The sequence below is a fragment of the Ambystoma mexicanum genome, chromosome 2q (genome assembly GCF_040938575.1).
Source record: "Ambystoma mexicanum isolate Mex_15411 chromosome 2q, UKY_AmexF1_1, whole genome shotgun sequence".
Taxonomy (NCBI): domain Eukaryota; kingdom Metazoa; phylum Chordata; class Amphibia; order Caudata; family Ambystomatidae; genus Ambystoma; species Ambystoma mexicanum.
Genome location: NC_090924.1, coordinates 399,706,749 through 399,732,134, shown reverse-complemented (window position 1 = coordinate 399,732,134; position 25,386 = coordinate 399,706,749). Strand labels below are relative to the sequence as shown.

At 48.0% G+C, this 25,386-nt stretch overlaps 1 protein-coding gene across 1 annotated transcript in view; it reads left to right on the top strand.

The window, feature by feature from the left end:
* Positions 1-25,386, top strand: part of LOC138569443 (ER membrane protein complex subunit 3-like) — a 243,048-nt gene that overhangs the window by 67,404 nt on the left and 150,258 nt on the right. The window contains exon 5 of the mRNA XM_069647416.1: positions 22,557-22,638. Coding sequence (XP_069503517.1) covers positions 22,557-22,638 — 82 coding nt within the window. The remainder of the gene's footprint in view (positions 1-22,556; positions 22,639-25,386) is intronic.

The following is a 25,386-nucleotide window of genomic DNA, read 5'->3' as shown; positions in this document are numbered from 1 at the left end:
ATCTGCCAAAAAACATAGCCCTGAAGGGCCACCAAGGTGCGCAGGGATGCAGCAGTCTCTGAGCAGCTCCTCCACCCAGGGCCTTATTGCGGGTTGAAGCACCCACTGAAGGATGACACCCCCCCCTTGCGGGCTGTGTGAAGCTTGGATGCACCCTCCGGTCCAACTCCTGGTACGAAGGGTGCAAGGAGGCACAGGCTGGGTCTGCCTATGTTGCAGTGGGGAGAGAGGTGGCCCCAGGCCGGAGAAGGGCACTAGGTGATAAAACACTATTGCAAGCACAGGTTGCGGGCGGCCCAGCTAGCCTGCGCATCTCGGCACCCCCAACCCACCCCCCCTGAATTGTGGGAGGTGGCCCACGTGGTTTGCTGCTGACCTCTCCCTCGACCTGGGGGGGGGGGAATTTGATGGACACAGGTCCCGCTTTGGAGGAGCGGGCAGCTTTCAGGCCCGGCCCCTGCGCATATGAGGAGTCGCAGGGGCACTCCAAGGCCTCCAGTGTGGTGTTGGTGGCCTAACTGATGAGTAGCTTCCGGGCCACCTCGGCGGCGGATTCCATTGTTGTTACGGGGCCGCGTGGGGAGGGCTGAAAGCTCCCCTGCGGTCGCACGCTGGATGCGGGGGCAGTGCCCCCCCTACCGGTGAGGAGGGGAACACCCCCCCCTTCCCCGCCGTGAGCGGTGGAGAGGACAGCGGAAATTGTCCAAGGGAACTGCTGCTGAAACGGAGTGGTGGACAGAGCCCAGCCCCCAAGACAGGTGGGCAGACGATACCTCACCCCAGAACATAGTGGGGCATCCCCTGGGAAGTGCAAGGGAATCAGCCCCCGAGCCAGATCACTGAGACACTGCCACCCCCCCCTCACTCAAGCCCTCCACCTGTGGATAGATGAGCTGGGACGCAAAGGAGGCACAGGGACACAGTAGGTGCATAACCAAGCGGGAGTCATACCCGCTACTGTCCCAGACAAGAGGCCAGGGAAACGAGCGGATCAACAGAGAAGGAGCAGTGTAACCTGCCCCGGGGGGTTGGGGGGGGTCACATAGTAGCTCTGCCAACGCTGGTTACTCCCAAGTGAAGAGGGGCACAGGCTGTGGGGACTGCCGGCACGGGCAGAGAGGTGGAGGCCATACAGCCGGTGAGTCTCAAGGAGCGGGCCTGCGGGTTCCTGGGGTGAGGTGTGGGCCCCCTGTGATCGCACAGGGGTGTGTGCCCTGCCCCACGTGACCAAGGACACTTTTGGGACCCTGGGTGGGGTGTCAACAGGGGTGCAGAGCGGACAAGGAATCGCACCAGGGGCCCCCCATCTGGAGAGACGCATCTAAACGGACAGGAAAGGAGGTGGGGTGTGGGCCCCTGGGCCTGTTACAGGGGCGAGTGCCTGCCCGACCACAGAAGGCTTTACCCTGACATGAGAGGACCCAGAGGAGTTTAGTAGGTAGGCAGAAGTTAACCCCTCCCTGGTGTGGGGTGGTAGCCCTGGGGGGGGGCACAGAAGCGAGCCACTACCAGTCAAAAGGATTGCTACCAGCTCATCATAGGGGCCTCTCTTCTTGGAGTCTCCTAGGGTAGCAAAAAAGGTGCCAGAGCTGTGTATTGGGGCCACAGACATGCGGGCAGGCGATCTTCTGCCAGACGGCGCCAGCAGCCCCTGGGGGGCACAGTAACATCTAGCAAGGATAGGCCGCCCCACATACCGGACTGCATGGGCCATGCAAGAGGCCGAGGCACATGGACACAAGGGAAAGACTGTCCCCCTTTGAGTAGACCCCACAAATCCCAGAGGAGGAAACGCAGGATCGAGGCAAGAGGTTGAGTGAAGATGCCGGCGCCACCAAAAAGGATGTAGTGGCCCTGCTGGAGGAGAGCGGATGCATGAGGGCGGACATTGGAGGGAGAGTCGATAAAATGACCCGTAGAATCGATAAGATGGAGTAGAGACTGGAGGAGGTGTAGCATAACCGGTCCTCCCTGGACACGATGGAGACCCAAATTGACATGCGTTTCACAGAGGTAGAGAGGAGGGAGGAGGAAATTCTTTTGAAGATGGATGACCTAGAGAATCGGGAGGGGCGCAATAACCTCTGGCTATTTGTGATCCCTGAGAAAGACTGGGAGACTGAGAAAGACCTTTGAAGCGCCTTGTACGCCATCACCAAACTCATCTTTGACAATGACGCGATTGATAATTGAGGATACACAGGGCCAGTGGAGCAGCGGGCGACCCCAGATCCGTTCTTGCCAACTTTCACAACTATAGCGACAGACTCCACATTTTGGAAAAGGCGCGAAAAAAGGGCCCAGTGATGTACGGGTCGGCAAGGGGGCCGGTTTTCCAGGACCTGTCCTCCTTCACCATCTCGAAAAGAAGGCTCTGCGCACCCTTCTCCGGGTGGTTAAATGAAAAAGAAATCCGATATAGGTTGGGGGTTCCTGTTTTCCATCTCTTTCGAAGCGGATAGGGGCAAATACAGATTCACTACGGAGCAGGAGATCAAGAGGGCCATGAGCGAACACATTGGGAGGAGGAGACCCTGCACGCCTCAAGGGAACGAAAGTCAGATGGAGGACCATGGCGCACACAGGGATCGAGGTGAAGGTGTATTTTGGGCTCTTGGAAGTTCAGGAAGCTGAACTTTTCGCTTGTGGATGGGACCTGAGACGACGAGTGCACGAAGGCAGTCGTGATGGTTGAACAGGGATGAGCAGTGATACAAGGAATCGGGGTCTACAGGCCCGGGTGGTTTTTCTGTTCCCTGTTATGGGAGGTTTGTCCCACCTCATGGTTTGTTCTGGGTATTATTGGGTTTATAATTGAAGTTAACAAGGGGGAGTGGGAGGAGCGCTAAGAATCAGTAATGGCGGTAATTGGTGAGAAGTGGAGGAGGTAGAGAGGCTCAAGAATACGAGGTGTGCTGAGAATGGGCCTAAACAGTGGAGGGGGGATCCTGTAGGTGGTTCGGTCTTCACCTGGTGATGTGGGGAGGGGGCCATACACCAGAGGGGGAGGGAGAGGATCAGGGGTATGGGTATGAGGAGCGGGGGCAGCGCGGAGGGGGGAAATTCACCTAGTACAGGTTTTTCCAGCATTAAAGATATTTCTGAGTAGGGTTCAGGTGGTTGCACTGAGGTCCCATAAGTGGAATGAAACAAACTCCCGGATAGGGATAACATGACAATGGTGGGAAGTAGGCTTTAGGGGGGATACTTACGAATAGGCACCCTGAAAGTGAAAGGTTTGAACTCGCCCACCAAACGTCTGTGGTGGTAAGAGAATTTCGAAGGGCTGAACTAGATGTTATGTTCCTCCAGGAAACAAGGTACTCTAAGGGAAAAGAAAAAAGGGTCTTGTGGATGGGTCGGCTGAGAGTTCTGGGGCTAAGGCCCCATGAGAAGGGGGGTGGGTATCCTGGTAAAGATGGGACTTAGAATGGAAGTCACCAAGTTCTGGTCAGACGTGGATGGGAGAGCCTTATTGGTCTTGGGAGATATTAGAAAGACAAGGTTCACGTTCCCCTCTGTATATGCCCCCAATCGGAGACAGTTAAGATTTCTGAAAGATACAATGGCGAAAATCTTAATAGAAAGCTTGGGGCACTTGATCACAGGGTGGACTTTAACATGTGGGCATAGCTACCAAATGGAAAAATGAACACCCTCCCAGCATGAGAGAGTGGTCCAACGTAGCCAAGAGCCTTTGGAAAGAATAACGACAGGACTCCATGGGAGACCTGGGCCAATGGAAATGGAGTGGCACTCCTTTATGGTGAGATATATGAAACTAGACCAGCAGGCCGGGGCATTATTTAGCAAAGGCGTCTAGGAAGGAGGCTGAGAAACTGGGGGGGGACATAGGAGGAGAGTCTGTGTCGTTCAGAGGGGAACTTCGGAGTGGGGTGGGGAGGGTGAAACGAGGGGCCTAAAAGTGGATTGTTCATTGGACAGGGGCCTCAGAACTCGAGTAGTAGAGGAGTAAACAGTACCAAGGGGGGGGGGGGGGTGGGGAAAAGGGTTTGGGGGTGGGGGAGAAAAACAGGGAGGTGGTGGAGGTTTTTCTCATATTTGGTGTTTTCTTTCGCTTCTGCAACTTGTAATGTTGTATTGTTATACACTTCTATGAAATAAAATAAAATGTGAAGAAAAAAAACATAGCCCCAAAGGAAGCATAGCAAGCAGTTGAGGTGCTGTCTGGATGTTTAAAACAAGAACCATCACTAAATATTTCCCCATCCGGGGATGGCAAGGGTGTCTCACTCAAATCAATTCTTCCTTTTGTGTCTTGCTCAGTGACATAGATACAATCATGATTGGTGTCATTACTACTGTCTTCGTCTAGAGGAGGCAAAAGTTAAGCCGAATTCAAAGAATTGCATCTCTTAATTTTGATGTGGGGTGCAAATAGAATGAGCTTGTATCTCGTGAGCCGGTCAGATGTGAGATGCTGAGTTTGCGTTCTATACACTAGTACATCTACTGAGTGAGGCACCATCGCAGTTAAGGAGTGACCCAAAACCATGCCTTCACTTCATATGCGGTGGCAGCCGCAGCCTTGAGAAATTTCGGCAAAGCGCATTCAACAAGGTCCAACCTGGAGGAAAAATAGCTGCATGGCCTGTTCTTTCCCCCCATGTTCCTGTTTCAAAACAGCCAAAGCACAAGCATCTCTTTCATGCACGAATAACACAGTTCTCTAATGTTAATGTTCATGTTAAAGGTATTTATATAGCGCACTGTCACCAATGGAGTTAGTCTCCAGGTGCTCAGACGGCTCTATAAACAAAAAAAGGTGAGGGGTGGGTTAATGGGTGAAGAGGGCGTAGGAAAGTGAGAGGTGGTGTACTGTTGGCAGCTTCAGTTCGGTTTTCACTGTGCGCTGAGCTTGAGTGTGCATATAGGATCGAAGCGGGTCCTCGCTTTCTGTTGTTGCGATCCATGTGTGTGTGTGTGTGTGTGTTGTTGCAGTGTGGTAAAGTCCATGCGATTTGCTGTGAGAGAGGTGGTTGTGTGGGTTTTTGTGTGAATTAAGTATGCAGAAATTTGAGGTTTTGGTTAGTGGGTATAATCCCTGAAGTTTTTGTTTATGTATCAAGTTGTCATACCTGGTCAGTATATTCTTTCTCTTGGTTTACTGATTGTCTAGTTTCTGTGGTGATACCGTGGCTGGTTCTAGCAGATTAAATAGGCTAAGTACCCCAGGTTCGGTGAGCATTGTTCACTAGTTAGTGGTGGTGTTATCCCTAACCAGCTCCTTGCCATCTATTTACTGTCGGTGGTCCATGAGTGGTATAATCTTCTCTTCCCTTTCCTGACTGTCTAGTTTCAGGGGTTGAGGCTGGCCTCTATCTAGGTTTGACCTTAGTACACCCAGCGGGCAAGTGTGATCCCTGCTTGGGTAGTGGAGTTATATTATCAATCCCTGCTCCTTCCTATCTATTACTGTCGGTGGTACATTGCTGCCTGTGCCTTTGAGGGATGCCATGTGCTATTCCTGGGTCATATCCTGCTCTCCTGAAAGATCTGGGGGTTCCATGGTATGATTGATGTGGTTTGTTTTTGATAAGTGGATACGTTACAAATTCATATGTCCTTATTTTGTAAAGGTGATTTAGGGAGTCAGGGTAGGTTCTTCTCTCGGCCTAAGGTCTGTGTGTGTGTCTTTATCAGTATTCTTTCTGGTTATGGGGTGAAGAGCCATGATTTGAGGAGTTTCCTGAATTGTAGGTGATCTCTTGTGTTCCATATGTTCTTTGGTAGTTTGTTCCAGATTTTTGGGGCGAGGTGAGAAAAGGCGGATCCTCAGTTTCCTCTTGTTGTATGATTTGGGTTCCAAGTGGATGTTGCTGCTGAAGGCGAGTGGCCTTGAAGTGTGATGTACGTTTAGTTTTCCTTTGAGGAATTCTGCACCTTGGTCGTGGATTGCTCTGTGGGTTATGCACATTGATTTTAACTTGATCCGCTGTTTGATGGGCAGCCAGTGTAGTGCTTTCAGCGCTGGTGCGATGCGTTCTCTTCTGGGTAGTTTAAGGAGCAGTCTGTCCTTCGCATTTTGTATGCATTGGAGTTTATTTAGCAGTCGTTCAGGCAAGCCTAGATATAGGCTGTTGGCGCAGTCTAGTCTGGACATGAGGGCGATGACCGCAGTCGTTTTGTTGGTGAATGAGAGGAATGGTAGGATCCTTTTAATCGATCGTAGGAGGAAGAAAGATTTCTTGTTTAGGGCGTTTAGTTGTGGCTCTAGAGTGAGTTTGTTGACCATCAGGACTCCATTTTGTTTTTTTACAGTCGATGATGGGGCTGGGGTTTCGCCAAGTTCGGTTGGCCATGGGATGTAGAGGTTGTCTTCTCCGTTTTTTGTGATGATCATTATTTCTGTTTTGCCTGGGTTGAGATTAAGGTTGTTTAAATTAATCCAGTTGTATATTTCACGAAGGCAGTTCACGAAGGTGTTGTCTTCTTGTGAGTCTTGTATTTTGTAGATTATTTGTGTGTCAGCATAATTGTAATAGGTGAGGTCATGTCTTTCGATGATTTTAATTAGTTGTGACAGGTATAAATTGAATAGGAGTGGCGAGAAGGATGATCCTTGTGGGACACTGCATGATGATTCTCGTGGGCTTGATTTGTAGGGTTTCATCCATATTGTTTGTTCTGTTTGTTAGGAAGGATCTGACCCAAAGTAAGGCGTTGTCAGTGATTCTGAATTCTTCCAATCTCATGAGGATGTCGTGGTTAACTGTGTCAAATGCTGCAGAGATGTCTAAAAGTATCAGAGAGGTGCTGTTGAGTCTGCGTTAGCCTTTAGATCATCCCATATTGAAATAAGTGCAGTTTCTGTTCCTCTCATCGGTCTGAAGCCTACTTGTGCCTGGTTTAGTAGGTGATGGTATTCTATATATGTGTGTTTCCAGGAATTTAGAGGTCCTCTACGTTTCCTGTTGTATCCTTGAGGAGTGGTTTGATGCATGCTGATTTGAAGGCTTGAGGCACTCTTCCTGTTGAGATTGATTGGTTGAGGACGTTCCTGTAGTATTCCATTGGTGTTCCTTGTGCGAGGATGGATTTGTAAATGTCAGGGGGGCAGGGATCCGTGGGGGAGCCAGAATTGTTGCTTTGACTTGAGTTTGATGAACGTCTCCACTGATATGTGGGAAGTTTCGGAATTTGTTCTGGTTTTCCTTGCATCGGTCGGTGTCTTCAGTCTAGAGCAGGGGTGCACAACTGATTTTGAGAGAGGGCCGAAAGTACCCTACATGATGGCTATAGTGGGCCGAAAAAGTAAATGTGGGTGGGTGGGGCGGGTGGCGTGGCGTGGCATGGCAGGAGGCTTTTTCTACCCCTAATTTTTATTAAACACTATGCCCCATGGCTCCCACCCCTCATGCAAACACTATGCCCCAAGGCCCCCACCCCTCAAGCAAACACTATGCCCCATGGCTGCCACCCCTCATGCAAACACTATGCCCCAAGGCCCCCACCCCTCAAGCAAACACTATGCCCCATGGCCCCCACTCCCCAAACAAACACTATGCCCCATGGCCCCCACCCCTCATGCAAACACTAGGCCCCAAGACACCCACCCCTCATGCAAACACTATGTCCCATGGCCCCCACTCCCCGACCAAACACTATGCCCCATGACACCCACCCCTCATGCAAACACTATGCCCCAAGACACCCACCCCTCATGCAAACACGCTGCCCCATGACGCCCACCTCTCATGCAAACACTATGCCCCATGACGCCCACCTCTCATGCAAACACTATGCCCCATGCCACCAAGCATGCACCATGCATACATACTCATACAGACCCCAACGCCCCCACCCCTGCATACAAACCCACAAGCATACACCATGCACCCATACAGACCCGAACCCCCCCCAACTCAGCACACAAACCCACAAGCATACACCATGCACCCATACAGACCCGAACCCCCCACCCCAACTCACCATACAAACTTGCAAGTATACACCATGCACCCATACAGACCCGAACCCCCCACCCCAGGACACAAACTCACAAGCATACACCATGCACCCATACAGACCCCACCCCCAACTCACCATACAAACTCACATGCATACACCATGCATCCATACAGACCTGAACCCCCCCCCCCCCACCCCCCCAACTCACCAAACAAACTCACAAACAAGCATGCACGCATACAGACCCGGACCCCCCACCCCCACATCTCAACATACACTGAACGTGCACACAACAACAACAAATATTCAGGCAGACCCGACCCCTCCAACCTCCGCCCTCCCTACCCCCCCCCCCCCCCCCAGCATCTCAACATACACTTCACTTGCACACAAACACATTCAGGCAGACCCGACACACACCCCACCCCCGCATCTCAACATACACTGAACTTGCACACAAACACATTCAGGCAGACCGGACCCACACCCCGTCCGCATCTCAACATACACTGAACTTGCACACAAACACATTCAGGCAGACCCGACCCCCACACCCCCTCCGCATCTCAACACACAATCCACTTGCACACAAACACATTCAAGCAGACCCGACACACCCCACACCCCCGCATCTCAACATACACTGCAGACATACAAATACAAACGCACCCATACACACCCGACACACACCCCCACCTCCGCATCTCAACATACATACAAAAACAAAAAACACAGTCAGGACGGATCGAGACACACACACACACACACACACATACAGCCCCCCCATGTACTTACCCAGACGTGCTGGAACGCTGACGAGGCTTCTGGCACTATGGCTGGCGTGGCAAGCAAGGCTGAAATGCCTTCCGGCATCAAGCCTTACTGGCCACGCCAGCAGTAGTGCTAGCACTCCATTGGTGCAGCACACACGCACTATGTGGCTCATAGGAGCTGCGTGGTTCGTGTGCACTGAACCAATGAGGGCCAGTGTTTTGTCCGGCCCGAAAGACAACAAAGGCTTTCCTAATGGAGGACGGCCGATGCTGCTTGCGGGCCTCCCTCCATTATGAAAGTCTTTGTGCCTCGCGAGCCGGACAAAACGGCATGGCGGGCCGCAACTGGCCCGCGGGCCGTATGTTGTGCACCCATGGTCTAGAGGTTGCATGGTGTGTTTTGAATGGTGTATTGGATGGTCATGATTTTATTTTTGAAGTGGTCTGTAAGATCACTGCATAATCTCTTCGAAGGTATTAGAGTGTTGTTGCAGCCGGGAGGGTTTTTAATTTCGTTTATGATTTTATACAGGTTTGGTTATTTGGTGCTTTGAGGATTCTGTTGTCGTACTATTTCCTTTTTGTTTTTCCTTTTTTTATGAACGGGTATGTTGTTGAAGTTGAATTTTTTTTCTGCAGTCTTTATTGATCCGCCATTCTAGTTTTCATTTTTTCCTTTTCATGGCACCTAGTACTGGTGTGAACCATTTTGCGGTTGCTCTTTTGCGGGATGGACTGAAAGGTTTTTCTTTTGCGATCTCGTCGATTGTTGTGGTGATCCAGATGTGAAGTTTATCTATTTTAGTGTCTAGGTCAGCTTCGCCCATGGTCGTTTGTGGTTTGGTGATCTCCAGTAGTTTTGTTAAATTGGAGTTTTTTTATGGTTCCCCAGTTTCTTTTCATGATGATTGGTAGTTTTTCTTGTTTCCTGGTTATTGGGGAGGGCAGTGTGATTATGAAGGGGATGATGAGCTGATCGATGCAGAGGATCTGAATCTGTGGTGCTGTGGTAATTCGTTTTTTGTTAGCGAAGATTGCATCTAGTGTATGTCCTGCTGTGTGGGTTTCCCCTTTGACCAGCTGATGTAGTTCCATTGTTAGTTGGCCGGTAAGAGATTTTTGTGAGGTTGTGGTTTCTTGATCAAACTAGATGTTGAAGTCTCCGAGGATAATCAGTTGGTTACGCTCAATAGCTAGGTGGGTGATTGCTTCTATGAAGTTGTCTATGAAGGCTGATTTGTACGTTGGTGGTCTGTATATCCGTATGAATTTCAGGTTTGTTCTGGGGTTTGTTGATAGACGTATGGTTAGCGATTCACATTTGTTGATGTTTAATGGGTCTTCTGCTTTAATCTCCAGGTGTTCCTTGTGGATGATTGCTAGTCCACCACATCTTGTTTTCCAGTTTACTTGGATGCACTTGAAGGTGTCGGGCAGGCAGTTGTCGAGGATGATCTTGTAGTTGTCGTCTAGCCATGTTTCGGTTACGAAAAGGATGTTGATGCCTCAGTCACTTAGGAGATCATGGATTTTGTTCCCGGTGTTGGTTTGTGGGTGTTTGTTGGGGTGCTTTAATGTTCCCTCAGAGCAGTAGAGGTTCAGTGAAGGCGGCTTGGACGTTGAATCGGTCCATGAGATTGATAATTGGGTTGCTGACTTCTATTGGTGATTTGGTGTGGGTATCGATAGAGCCCATTTATTCTTGTGATGTAGGGAGTAAGGGGGTTGGCGTCATCGCATTCTCTTCTCTGGTCCCCTCTTCTTTTTTTTTTCTGTTGTTCTGGTGTTTTATTCATTCATCTGGAACTGTTGGTGTCGTTGGAGTATCTAGGTTCTTTGGTTGATGAGAGGTACGGTGTAAGGTATAGCCATTTTTCTCTTGTGTTGATTGTTTTGTCGATAGTGTTGGTTTGTGGGGTGTGTCTGTATTGAGGGCGTCTTCTGTCGGGGCTGGTTGAGCTTGTGTATCCGTGTTATTTGTACCATGTTCCTTTTCTCTTTGTCTGCGTCTGGTCATTTTGGTCTTAGTCGGGAGGAGTTGGTCTGGGTGTTAGGTTTATAGGGCAGTTTCCAATTGTGGTGCCTCGTGCCAGGCTATTGTTGATTTTAATCTTCAATTGTTCCGTCTGGTTGTTTCCAAGGGTGTGTCTTGGTTCAGTCAGTTGAGTCTTGGGTCAGTGGAACTTTGTTCTGTCAGTTGTTTCCAATCCTTTAAGTTGTTCTGTCTGGAAGTTTTCGGGGGTTTGTCTTTGTTCAGTCATTTGGGTATGTTGTTCCTCTTAAAACAGGAGGGCTGTCCTGAGGGTATTGTACGGTAGAGGGTGGGCTATGGATTGCGCTAAGGGTGAAAGAAACTGGGGGGGGGGGGTTATGGTACTAGTTACAGGCTTAGGTGCTTGCTGGATGTCCTTGGTGTCAGGTTCCTAGGATTCAGTGGTAGCAGCTACTGATAATATCTAGATGACTAAGGGACATGAGGTGGGGAGTTTACAGGAGGTTTACAAAGAGATTGTATTCTTGGGTGTGGGGTATCAGAAGTCCGAAACGATGTAGGTGTCGGCGGGAACCAAAGCTGAAAGAAGCATTTGATTCTGATCCTGGACGGTAGTGGATAGTTTCGGTTCTGCAAAGCAGTCTGTGATCAAGATTGGAACCTTAATCTATCTGGAGAGGGTTTGGCATCGCAGGTGGCAGGGGTGATCAAGTATCGGTTTGGAGACACCTGGTTGAAAAGGGGAGGTTTAAATTTGAAGGAGTTTGGTGGTAATCAAGGCCAAATTGACGCTCCGATATCGGGAGGAAGGTTCAAGGCTCTAAGTGGCCGGCCGCAATTAACACCTAGTCTGGGAGACCCAGGCAGCAATTGAACACCTAGGCTGGAGTATCTGGGTAGCGGGAGGGGCTCCGGACTCGCAGTGTGGCAGAAAGTTAAGAGATTGGGAGGGGACACCTACAGTAATCTTCTCACAGTGCACGTGTATACAGAAGAGAAATGGACCTGAGGGTCTTTTATTGAAGTGGAGAGGCATAGGTTTCAGAGTGCAGTATATTACAGGAGTGCCCGCCGAGATTCGAGAGTCCTGTATAACGGGAGAGAGGCCCAAGTTTCTAAATGCAATTTCAAAGATGATTTCAAAATGCAGTTCACAGGGGGCACACAGTTCACAAACTTCAGTATAGGAGGCACACTTGGAAGGGTCCTGTATAGTGGGAGAGAGGCCCAAGCTGAAAATGCAATTTCAAATGCAGTTTAAAGCCTAAGAGGGCGAAGTTCCACAATGCATTGTGGTACAAGGGGTTTGTATGATGGTGTCCGTATATGTTGAAGATAGAATATTTTTCCTACCTTATCCGTTGATGCTGGTTGATGGCAGCCTACCTGTCGTGGGTCTTGTCAGGCTTAGTGTTTAACTCACTTAAAGTACACCTGGCAGCTTTATCAGCCTACACCACTTCTCACAACAAGGTGTCATGGTGGAAAGTGCCAGTATTTAAAGCATTTATGGAAGGGGTAAAGAGACTCCACCCTCCAATTTCTAACCCACCACCAGGTTGGGACCTTAATGTCGTACTTATTAAACTCATGGGGCCTCCCTTCGAGCCCATGCACACATCTAGTATCAAACATTTGACTTATAAAACTGCCTTCTTAGTAGCTATCACTTCCATATGAAGGCTCAGTGAAATCCAAGCTCTGTCGGTGCAGGATCCTTTCTTCACTATAAATAAGGACAAACTAGTTCTACGAACTCACCCTAGGTTTTCACCTAAGTTTATTTCAAAATTCCATGTTAACCAGTCTATTGAGCTACTGGCTTTTTTCAAAGAACCCAAAATCTCAGCTGAGGTAAAACTCCACACACTAGATGTGAGGAGGGCGGTCCTCTACTAGTATACGAGACCAGACCGCTAAGAAAAACAGACCAGCTGTTTATCTCGATAGCACCAGGCAGAGAAAGAGATTGCGTCTCTAAAAATGGCACCTCAAGGTGGATAGACAGATGTATCCAACTGTGCTATTCCCTTTCAAATAAGACACTGCCTTTTACGCCCAGGGCCCACTCCACAAGAGGTACTGGAGCCACGGTGGCTTTCATTGCAAATGTGCCCTTAGACAGTATTTGCAAAGCTGCTACATGGAGCTCTAAACATGCTTTCACTCAGCACTACTGCATGGACACCCATGCCAAGACAGATACACAAGTGGAACAAGCGGTTCTAAAACACACATTCGCTCATGAACCTTCTCACATCCCACCTCCTTCTTCCACTGCTCGCTAATCTATGCATAGATTGTGATCTAAGCAGATTCCACAAGCCTCAGAAGGGATACGTTACTCACCGTAATCGTATTTCTGATGCTTGTATCTGCTTAGATTCACATGTGACCCACCCTTCCTACCCTCGGAGAGAAGGCGCATGGTTGCTTATGAGCTTGTCTAATAGTATCTGCTTGGATATAGCTGTACTCTCGCTACACCTCATGCTATCTCATGTCAGAAAAAAATAACAATCTGAGGGACCTCGATGCGTGAGGGATCATGGGTACAGGGGACGTCAAACTAGGGTTAGTATTACTGGCAACGTCCATTTTTGAGTTTCGAAAACAACTAATACTCCGCAGCTTCCACTAGATGTCGGACTATGCACAGCATGTGAATCTAAGGAGCTACAAGCATCAGAAATATGATTACGGTGAGTAATGTATCATATATATATATATATATATATATATATATATCTAATAAGCAAGCTTCGATAAATTATGTCTACAGTGCGTTTCAGCGTTTTTACAATGATTGATCAATAAGTAACTTTATTCTTCTTTGCGTTCATAATTACGGTATCGTAGGGTACATGTTTCTCTTAGTGCTTCAGTTACATCGTCATAAGTATTTTCATATTGTTTCAGCATAGGTTCTTACATCCTCTTTATGATATTCTTTCACTGTCCACAGACTTTGTTTGAACGCACATACATTCTGTTCATGACTGCTATTCGACAGCTCTGCAAAGTACATCCTTATTGGTAACTTTCCTCCACTATGTCAGCTTGCAGGTACACTCTGAAGGGTTTTCTGAGTGCTTATATATATATATATATATATATACTCGACGTGGTACAGGATTAATGCTTGGATTCAGGCATGGGTTCCCCATCATGGCTCTTTGTTTGTCATCGCAATATGATGGTGGTAAGGGGGTGGTGAACTAGGGCGAAGGATTGTACCTCCTCTACATTGCCCCCTCCTTCCTTTCTTCTCCTGCAGTTTCTTCTTTCCCTTCTCTGTCGCCTCCATTTTCTGCCACCTCTACGGCTCCGCCTGCTGCTTCTCTGGCCACCCTGTTGCCTTCTTCCTCCGCCATCCCTCTGGCACCCACCTACTCCTCCCTGGCTACCTTGCCTTCTCCTCCTTCCTCCTCTGTCCATTCTCGAGCACCTGCTACACTACGGCCTGGTGTACCTCTGACCTGTACCCCTCCACGGAAGTCCTTCGAAGGGGGCAATCTGATCCACATTTGAACTCTCGCTCCACTGTCAAACACTCGTCTGACATCTGCTGTCTCCTGGAAGAACTCGATTTGGATCTACTTGTTCTTACCGAGACTTGGTTTACAGCCAGCTCTGGCACGAGCTTTGACACTCTCCTTCCTGATGGCTGCAAGATCCTCTCCGAACCCAGAACCAACCGTCCCGGTGGGGATGTAGCCTTGATCTTCCCAGAGTGGATCCCTGATTCTATCATTCCTATGCAGGACTACCCCCTTTTTTTGAATGTCTGGTCTGTAGGTTTTCTATCTTTCCTGGCCTTTCTCTCACTGTGGCCACTAACTACAGCCCACCTGGCCAGGTAGCCCCCTTCCTCAGAGTGGGCGGACCTCTCCTCTTCTTCCCTCACATCTACCTCTCAACAACTTCTCCTCTGAGGCCTTAACATCCACCTGGATGCTACCGGCCCTTCTTCAGGACTCTTTTGCAACCTCTGCAACTCTCTTTTTCCCCTCTAGCTCGACTCACACTATAGGGCATACCCTGGATGTTCTGATATCCTCAGACCTCCCCCTGCCCAACTCTCTCGCCACCTCTGTCCTGGAGCAATCGCTTTCTCCTTTCCTCCCACCTCTCAGGCCAAGCCGACTCCAGAACGGCCACCTAGCTTCTCGGTCATCCAACCTATGAAGTGCGTGTCTGCTGAGGCTTTTGCCATTACTTTCTCTCCTCCTGCACCTGTGGCTGACTCACACACTGACATAGACCTATCTAACCTTCATCTTTCTATTTCTTACACTCTTGATGGACTTGCCCCTGTCATGAGGATCTGCTTCAAGCCCACATCCAATTACAAATCTTGGTACGACTCTGACCTCGTCACCCTCAAACACAAGTGCAAGGTGGCTGAGAGGAAGTGAAGGGCATTAGGAGCACTTCTGACAAACTGGCCTGCCGCCTTCTCCAAAGACAATACAGACTCTGGCACCAAATAGCTTTTTTCTGTCCTTTGGGAACTAGAATCCTCTCAGACTCCTGACCATTGCATCAAAGACAAAGCTTGGTGCGAAAGCATACAGAAAGCACTCATGGACAAAATCGCAACCCTACAACATGAGATTAATCTAAAAAAAAAAAAACAAGCTAGCCCCACCACCCGCCCTAACTACTTCCATGAAATTCCACCCTCCGCAAACTCACCCAAGGTTTGAATTCTCACCTGTTACTGTAGATGAGTATCAAAATCATAAAGGGCCTAAAACCATCAAAATGTCAAGGAGACATTTGCCCGGCCACGCTGATCAAAGAATGCACAGATAATCTAGCCCCGTTCATCACATCATTAATTGACAACTCCTTTGCCTGCAAGTGCCAGAAAATCTGAAGGAAGCGTGTGTACTTCCCCGTACTGAAGAAACTCACTCTAGACCCTAATGTGCCAACCAACTACAGGCCCATTACCGCAGTTCCCCTTTTACTAAAAATATTACAGTGGCCTATGTACAAATCCAGAACTACCGCAAAAAGCATACCCTACTTGGCCTTCGCCAATCAGGATTCAGACCCGGCCATGGGACTGAAACGGCCTTGCTAGATCTTAAAATCCAAATGGATCAATCCGAGACCGAGGTGGCCTAGCCATCCTCCTCTTACTTGGACCTCTGTGGCCTTCGATTTGGTGAATCACAACATCCTATGCTGCCACTTAGCTAGCGACGGCCACTTGTCAAATAATGCCATAAGGTGGATTGAATCCTTCCTCTCTAATCGATCAATGAGTCTTCTCAGACCACAGCAGCACCCCACCCCACCCCAGTCACATGCAAGGATCATGTGGTTCCCCCACGCTATACAATGCATTCACAAAACCGCTCTTTGACCGGCTAGACAAATTGGGTGTCAAATATACAAGTTACGCTGACGACACCCAAATACTCCTACCTAGCACTGGCGATTACGACACCAAATCCCTGAACTGGATGGCTCAACACAAACTCTGTCTTAATGACTATAAAACAGAGATTCTGATCATAGGCAGCCCGATCAGGCTGAAGAACCTTCCACCCACTTACAAATCCTTTGACATCGATGGGAACAACATCACAGTTGCCAAAAAAGACAAAACATTAGGGGTATACCTAGACTCAGCACTAACTCACACGTCCAGTCAATGCCATTACCTTCGCCACTGCATACACTGCAAAATTCATCACAGCTTGCAAACCCCTATTAACCGCTGAGTGCCGCATCACATTGGCCAGAGCCCTGATCCTCTCCAGGATCGATCACTGTAACGCTGTCTTCGCAGGCTCCTCAGCAAAAAACCTCACACAACTTCAAATTATCCAGATCAATACAATTAGAGCAGCACTCTGCATCCCCCAAATCGGATCACATAACCACAACCAGAAGAAACATAGACCTCACATACACTCTCAACAACAGCAACTATCTCTAATCCTCAACAGCACCCACCCATGTGTCCGACCTCTCTTGGGCTGCTTAGTCGAGCCTTGCCAGCCACCCAAGTCTTAGAACGGCAGCATGCACACATGGATTTTCTAAGCTAAACTCCCTAGATTATTCCAACCACATCGACCACTGTCAGAGGCCTTATCGTTTATAGCCCTTCCCTATTCTAAGGCATGAGTGATCTTAGAGGCCAGAAGGAGAGGGGACACTAGTGGTGTACTGGCCAACACTATGCAAGCCAAGTCAGTTGCAGGCACGTTGGGGATTCCCGAGTAAGTACAGACTTCAAAGTTAGTAGCAAGTGTCCAGGGACTTTGTAGAAGGCTCCCTGGATATGTTGTACCATTATGCCTGGACGAAGAGTATAGGTGAACTCCCAAACACACATCACCCACTTTGCTACGCAGGAGCAAAAAAAGACTTAAGTTAAGTACTAACCTCAGCCACACAGTACCTCAGCAGTGAAGAAGAGCTTGCAGACGGACACCTTCTCGGTGCAATAGCACAGGGGTCTCTGGATTCTTGGTGATGGTGAAGAAAAACAATGGGAACTTGCAGCAGCAGTCGACGGAAAAGACTCCCAATAAAGGATTTTTCTGTGCTTCTCGCGGCGCTGTGGCTTTGGCGCCCTTTTCAAGGTACCAGATGAAGAACGTTAATCACAGATTGGATTTTCCTCGCTATCTCGGTCCAGCACTCTGGTAAGCGGACTTCAAGGAGTGGAATCTTGCTTCTGGTTGTCCAGCAGGAGTCCACCAGAGTTTCAGCGAGAATCGGACTTCGGAAAATGTTGCACAGCACTCTGGCCCGAGGTCACAGGGTATTGCCGGTTTGCAGCCCAGGAAGGTCACAGCTCGTCATGGGAAGGCTCAAAATGCCAGTCTTCTAAAGACTGGTTGGCCCCACCAGTCCATGGGTTGGAGTCGCTTTTGGCACGCCCAGGTCACATTGAAGAAGGGGCCAGAACAGGCTTGGTTACACAGCAGGCATTGCCGGTCGCCTTGGTTGTCTTGCCTTCATCTTCCTCTTCGGATTCAGCTCCAGTATTCGACTTGTCTTCAGCACCCAGAACCAGACAGTTATACAGGAACCCACACACAACTTCTGTAGACTTTGCCTGCAGGTTACAGAAAGGAGCGGGTGGCTATCCAATCGGGACAGTCAACCCCCCCCCAGTGGGAACTGGTTTCACTCAGGCACACCAGAAGACAAAGGGCTGCAGAGTTTGACTTCCCTCACTTCCCACTCAGCTGTTGCTCCTGATAACATCAGAGCTCCGCACAGCTGCTCCTGCTTCTTCTCGTTGCGCGCTCGCCTGGAGGCAGCGTTGTGGCAGTTCATCGTGGCTCGAGGTATGTGCATCCTCTGAAGTGTCCTTTTTCACCACTCCATCACGTGTGTTTCGCTCTGTTTTGTCATCAATATCAAGTGAAACAAAAGCAAATAATTTATGGCGAAGTCAACAACAAAAAAGAACATTTCAGAAATTGGCACATTTAACCTTCTAATACTTGGTCATCATTAGTGTGCACGCCGCGCTATCCTTTCTGTTCATTTCTGTTTGTGAGCCCGGAGCTCCTTAACAAATTGCCTGTGTCGGCATTGCCTCCTGCAACTCCACGATGGCCGCCTTTGTTGTGATGGCTCTGCGCCCTCCCTAAAGGCTCACCCGTTGGCCAGCACTGCATTATTTTTGTCAAACTGAGGACCGGCAGGCTTTAGCCAGCCCCTTCACCAAAGGCCCACTTCCTAAGGCCCCTGTCCGCTACCAGCATGCTTCTTGAGGTCCTCTCTGCACCCTGGCACCAGACCTTTCAATAATGTTGCCGCCACACTCTTCTAAGAAATCTGGACTGCTGTGACATTCAACCCTCCCTAACCATGGGCTAGCTCCCTCCTTTCTGGACTCACTCAATTCCCCTTTTGACTTTCACTCTCCCTCTAATTGTTTCTCCCATGTTCAAACCCTGAATTGCATTGCGTTTTTGACCCCTTGCTTGCATCTGAACCTAATTGTAAACCCAAATCCTGCTGTTGTTGCTTTTTGGTTGCTTTTTGGTTTAAATTAAATCCTGCTGTTTTTGCTTTTTGGTTTAAAGTTACATCCTCCTGTACTCTGCCAACTTGCTCTGCACTTTGCTTGTAACTGTTGCTTCTCTGTAACTTGCCGGCCCAGTGACTTCACCGCTCTTTGTTCCACTCTTACCTGCATCCCCCCCCCTCCTTTTCACACTACCATTCCCATGACACTTTCTGTTTCTCCTATATTTTCCAACTGTTTCTCCATCTCCATTGACTATCCTTTCCTTCTCACGAAGTCTGGTAAGAAGAAGTTCAAAAAGGATATCTTGGCCTCCAACCCAGGTCTCCCTATTGCTGACACCTATTCCAGCGCTTCCACCAGACAGACACTCACCAACATCTTTTGTCGCTCCTTCACCAGATCTATAGACTCTTAATATGATCTGTGCTCTGTCCTGTCTCCTCCTCCTCCCATTAATGACACCCGATGGGAAGCTCTCATGGCTCCCTTCGACTCCTCTAAAGTCATCATTAATGTCTACCTTAATGGCACCATCATGGTCCAAGACCCCGGGCCAATCTCCTCTTTGGCAGGAGTTTCCCTTGCCTCATCAATTTCCTTTCATCTCCTGCTCTTCCCTCCTCTCCCCCCCATGGCTACCTTGCCCTCTGTTCCCTCCTCCTCTTCCCCACCTCTGGCTCCTTCCTCACCTCTGCAGGGCTTACCTCTGATTTGTACCCCTCCCCGGAAGGTCTTTAAAGTTGGCAACCTTCTTCATCTTACCGCTCTCAACTCTCGCTGTGCTGTCAAACACTCCTGTTAGGGAGAATTCTCAGAAATCTGCTAATTCCTCTCTACCTTAGAGACCCCCAGCACCTTTGCTTTATTTTGAGGACTTAACTTGAGAGAGTGAGACCCTTTTTCCCAATCTCTCATGTAATTTTTCTATGATATGAACAGTTTTTCTTTTGGTTGTGGAGTCTGACAAACTCCATAGGCGGCATCTTTTTACATTGTGACACACAGCACTTTCAGTGCAGTGGCACAGTGAAGTCTTTCAGATTTTCCAAAGGTTTAAATACTTTTCTCTTGGATAACTACTGTTTTCAAGAGCCGTAAAGTGAAATTGACTTTACTTAAGTTTGTAACTTTCTAGACCCAGTACACACCATCTTACAATAGGGTGATAGAGGGGTTACTTAGTATCCCCTTTGTCTAGTTTCTCATGTAACATCTTTATGTTGCCCTTTCCTCAATAAATGGCTAGTGGCAGTGGTTTATTTTTAACCACTGTGGTGTGCTTTTACAGCGGGCTGCGTTTGCTGCTACAGTAAAGCAGCCATAGGTGCCATTTTTGTCAAAATGGACAGAGCCTTCCTTTTTTTGCCATTTCTTTGTCGAAAGGTCCTTCTTGAGATTTACTCTGCACGCTAAACCAAGTTTGGTCCCTTTGTTGGTTTTGTCTTTGGCAGGATTCACAAGTGAAGCCTGCCTTTGACTCCAGTATGTCTGGCGGGGGCAGGAAGTGAGGGAGGTGCCAGAAACCCCCTGTGCTTAATCCCCCTCGGTTACAGGAATGCACCCAAAGGTGATTGGCCGGCTGGCTGTCCGGCAAGGCAAGCCACCCTGCTCTTTGACTGGCAGCTAGGCTGAAATGAATGGGAGAAACCTGCATAAAAGTCAAGGCTTTTTGGCTTGGAAGACAGAGTCGACCACTGGACGAAGGAATCCGAAGAAGAACTTGGAAGAGACGCCTGCTGCAACTCCTGGACCGTTGGTTTGACCGGTGAAGCCCTGCTGCTGTGCTGAGGTTTCGAATTTGCCTCGACTAGAGAAGCCCTGTAAGGGCGACTTCTCCCCTTGAGTTGGTGGGACCAATCAACTCTAAAGTAAGCCCGTCTGGACATCCTCTCGAAGCTGGTTTTATTTCCACTGCTGCTGCTGGAACCGAAGAGCCAGGGAGCGGGACACCGGATTGTGTACATTTCTTTTAAGTTGTCAAAGAGCTCCAGGAAGATCCTCCGGACTCCGAGGCAGCAGGACTGACCGAGCCTGAGCTACCTCAACATAGTGCTGGTCCCCAGATGCAAGGAAGCCCATCTCGACAGCCAAGAGTCTGCGGTGGTGCCATTTGTTGAGACGCGCGGAGCTGAAACAGCGAAGTGCCACTGAATAGAAGTTGGTCTTTTTCTGTCGCCGACTGTCCTGTTATGTTGCAGAAGTCCTCCCCCTGGTCCCCACGACTAGGGCCCAGGAACAACAGTTTTTGCAGAGCCTCACAGAACAGAAGCCAGCTAGAACCATTTATTCTAACCAAAGGTACTGTACAGTCTAAGAGAACTTACATCTTCTTGTAGTAGCCTTACTTGATCTCAGTTAAGACTTGTCTTGGTTGCTTCTGTAGAGTTGCTAACGGCTTCTTTACCTCGCAAGTCTAATCAGCTTGTGGCCCTACGTTGATTTCTTCTTTTCTACAAAGATTTCTAAAACATTGTGCAAGACTTTTACCTACCTGTATGAAGTGCCTCAGCTCACCTAGACTTTTTTCGAATTGACTTTGGCCTGGCTCCCTGAATGACGACTCCTTCCCTCTGACTTGGTGTTTGGTCTTCCTTTCAGGAAGGGGTTAACTTACTTTGTATAGGTGGTTGCCAAAGGTACTTCCCTGCTCTAGAATATTTGTGTGACCTCTTGTGTTCTAATAACCTTTTTCTTTGACATACTCCGAAGTATGGCTCTAAATGCAACAGTGATATAATGTCCACAGTGTCCTAGCTATTTGTCCCCTGAGGGTGTAGGAAGGGTCTGTGTGCCATCCCAAATGGGCATTTGCTGATTTAGAGAAACTAAGAGTTTATTTTGGAGTGTATTCGTGTTAGTATTATATTGCTCCTTCTGAAGAAGGCTTACTCAAACTGACTGTTAAATCAATAATTGTTTAATCAAGAAACTTTGTGTATTAGAGTTTATTTGAATACTGGTCACTGTGAATCTGTGTTACTCCATTACTATTCACATTGACCCCTCTTGAGATAAGCCTGGCTGCTCATCACGCTACCAACCTGAGTAGTACAGACTTATACCAAAGGTTGTTACCTATTGCCAGGAGGTCAGGGTTGTTGTAGTGCACCCAAGGGTACTGCTCCAAATCTTGCCCAACTCCTTCTCTGACATCTGCCACCTCTTGGAAGAACTGGACCCCGATGTCCTCGGTCTTACTGACACATGCTTCACAGCCAGCTCTGTCACAAGCTTTGACACACTCTCTCCTCCCTGAAGGCTACAAGATCCTCTCTGCATCCAGATCTACTCGGTCCAGAGGGAGTGTAGCCCTGATCTTCCCTGAGTGGATTACTGTCCGTCATTCCCACGCAGACATACTCCTCTTTTGAATGCCTCGTCAGCAGGCTCTCTCTCTCTCTCCTAGCCACTCCCTTACCGTGGCTATCTACCAGCCACCTGGCCAGATTAAAACTGCAAACGTCTTACTATATGTATAAAGTTTCTCTTACTTATCTGAACTTAGAAGTAAACATAACACTGCCTAGTATGTTTAATAAATAATTATATTTATATGCAAGTGCAAGTGTGTCTTCTCGACTGTCCCTTCTCCCTACTAGGCTGTCTGGCTGCTCACTCTTTGGTACCAAACCTATTGAGTAGTACAGGGACAAAACTGAGTTGGAGCCTTGTATACCAATTCTTCTACAGTCCTAGCATAGGAGGACTTTAGTAAAACTCGCTAACGCACTTACCAAGGAGCCCCGTTTTTTGGGATGGTTTTTGGTATGTTGTATATTTTCAGAAATGCTGCAGTAGAATTTCAAATGGTGGTCTCTTAAGCTTAGTTTTTTGTCTCCTGCAGCAAAGGTTCCATTTCCTCTGACCCTCCGCTTTAAGCCGATGCTGCAGCGTGGGATCGAACTGCTTTCCCTGGATGCATCCTGGTAAGAGCTGGAAAACCTATACATATTCTTTCTTGTAGTGCTCACACATAAAATGCAACTGTCACCTGCTTGGCTGAAGGAAGCATATGCATGTTTTCTCACTAGCGTTTGAATGAGGGTCCCTCAGGAAACTGCTTCAGCGATCTGTGTTTTAGTTATTTGATTGACTCTCATAGCATTATGAGAACGCTTATGCTTTTGTTTGGATTACTATGTCTGCCTGGGCATAGGAAGTGCTGTTCACCTAAATGTTTGATTGGGAGTGGCGCTGCTGGCGCAAATTGAGTTTTCTTCTATGCTTGTGCTTGGATGACTGCTCTTTGTGCTTAATTGAATTCTTCATCACTCACACACTCCCATGCCTAAACCTTATTGCTCTGTCACACTACCCAGGCCGTTTGGTTAGATATTATTAATGTATTTTCTTCAACAGAATAGGGTGGCCTCTCGGGAACTGTCCACAGGGCTGAAATTGTTTTTTGTATTGCAATTATTTGGAGAACAGGCATGTCAATTCCTATCAAATAACCTACAATAACACATTTACAGATGGTGGATGTGTTCCCACAGAGTAGATTAGCACAAATATGAAAATAAGTGGTGATCCAGTTTGTGTTTTTTTTTTTTGGGGGGGGGGGGGGTTCTTATTTTTTAAGGCGATTTGGTGGCAATACCAGGGACAAGACAAAACAAATGTATGTTTCGGAGAATTGTGTATCTGCTTAGAATCACGTGCTTTGCATAGGCTGACATCTAATGGTAGGTGTGGAGTATTGCATGACTTATTTTTGAAGTTTGAAAAGGTACGTCGACTGGACTTGTTTGTAATACTGTCCCTAGTGTGCCATGTACTGTACCCATGGTCCTTCACACGTCGAGGTCAGATTGTTTTATTCCCCCATTGTGTTTGGTCGCTCTTATGCAGAGTACGTAGCATTTCTTGCTTATTTTACAGGGCATAAAATAAGCAGTGTCGCATAGAAATTTGCTATGCAATTCTGGTGGTTTGCTAATTAAATGTACACTTGAGTAGCATACCTAGCTATTTAAGCTACCCTGTTCAATGAAAGCACAACTTGCCCTGCATTACTCTTGCCTGGGTTCTCTCCACCCTCTTTTCTCTCTTCTTTGCGAGTTCAAAGGGGGCTAATGGAGAGCGAGTGCAGCAGTAACCATTGTTAAAGGAGTTTTCCTAAAATCCTACTGGCAGTAAGACTTCAGTAATCTTTCGCAGTGGTTTGCAGATCCCCAACTCTTAGTGTCACCCTGTACTAGCTCAGGACCTTGGCAGTGTGGCAGAGCAGTTAGGCTTATCTTAAGCGGAAGATGTGAGCTACAGTTAAGTACTCTGAATCTTAGCTAGACAGGCATAACAAAGAAGCACTTACTTTCATTTATATGAAAGATCTGTATTTATTATACTTTCACCAGAATCACTTTAAATACTTCAGACATTTACAGTAGAACACTTAGGAATACTAGATAATTCACGTCAAAGGGCACTTTCACTTTTGTGTATGTTTGCAGTTAAATGTGTAGCAATGTTAGAAAAGGAAAAGACAAGGTTATCGTATTATCGGTAATCGCGCACTCATGCAGTTTTCAACAGGTCATACGATAACGTACTTACTCTTCTAACACATATAGGAAAGCCACTTAAAGGGAGGAAAATAAGTGGTTAATGCAACATGAGCTTAGTTCATGGTTCTGGAGACCGTTTATTTGCCTGGCAAGTCTTTTAAGTTCAGAAACGCAACCCTAGCTAAGGGCAGTTCGGCGATGGCTTGAAGTCTTGACAAACAACGAATATTGAAGTGTTGCAGCGGGCTTGTTCTAGTGTCTAAAGTTATCGAAGCAGCAAGTTAGCAACTAACAGAAGACCTAAAAACGCACTCGAGAAGGGGACACAAGCAGCAGCTTGGGTAAGAGGGGGATTCCCTGGACACCTCCACGTGCACTCCAACGCTCTGGAGAGACATCTTGGAATGAACAATACCCTTTTCCCCACAGTACCTTTTGGTTTGAAGAATGTGTTTATGTTGGCTCCTCTGCGATGTGGCAGCTCTGGACCCGACCTCCCGGATTCCTTGGTCTGGTGACGAAAGGCAGGACAATGGACGTTGTCTCTCAGCAGCAGTCTCGAGGGAGGACCTGTAGCACAACTTTCAGCAACTTCTTGGTTCAATCTGGTTTTGGCGAGTTTTCAGCAGCACCAACAAAGGACACAGATCGCCCTGTCAATCTTCTTCGCTTCCTGCAGTCCCACACTCTGGTCAGGGGGTCTGGGCGAGTTGGATCGGATTTGTATTTGTATTTTGGTATTTATAGCACGCACAAAACAGAATAAACAGTATAACTGCGCAGATGACAACCAAGTTGAAGTTGATAAAAGGTAAGGATGAATCCAGACCAGACCCCCAGAATACATGGGCCGTCTACCTCAACAAAAAGGTCTTTATTGCTCGGTGAAATTGAAGAAGTTAGCTCATTGTCCTTAGCTCTGATGGCCAGGAGTTCCACAGCCTTGGACCACAGAAAATCTTCTGTCACCTCGAAATTTGTAGACTGGGTGAGGAATAACCAGAAGATGACCATCGCTGAAACGCAGCTGTCTCGGAGGGTGAAACAACTGAATTAGCTCTCTCGGGTACAAAGCGGCAAGGCTATTTACACATTTGAAAACCATACAGGCTGTCTTAAACTTGATACGGTCTTCAATTGAGAGTCAATGTAACTCACGGCGAAATG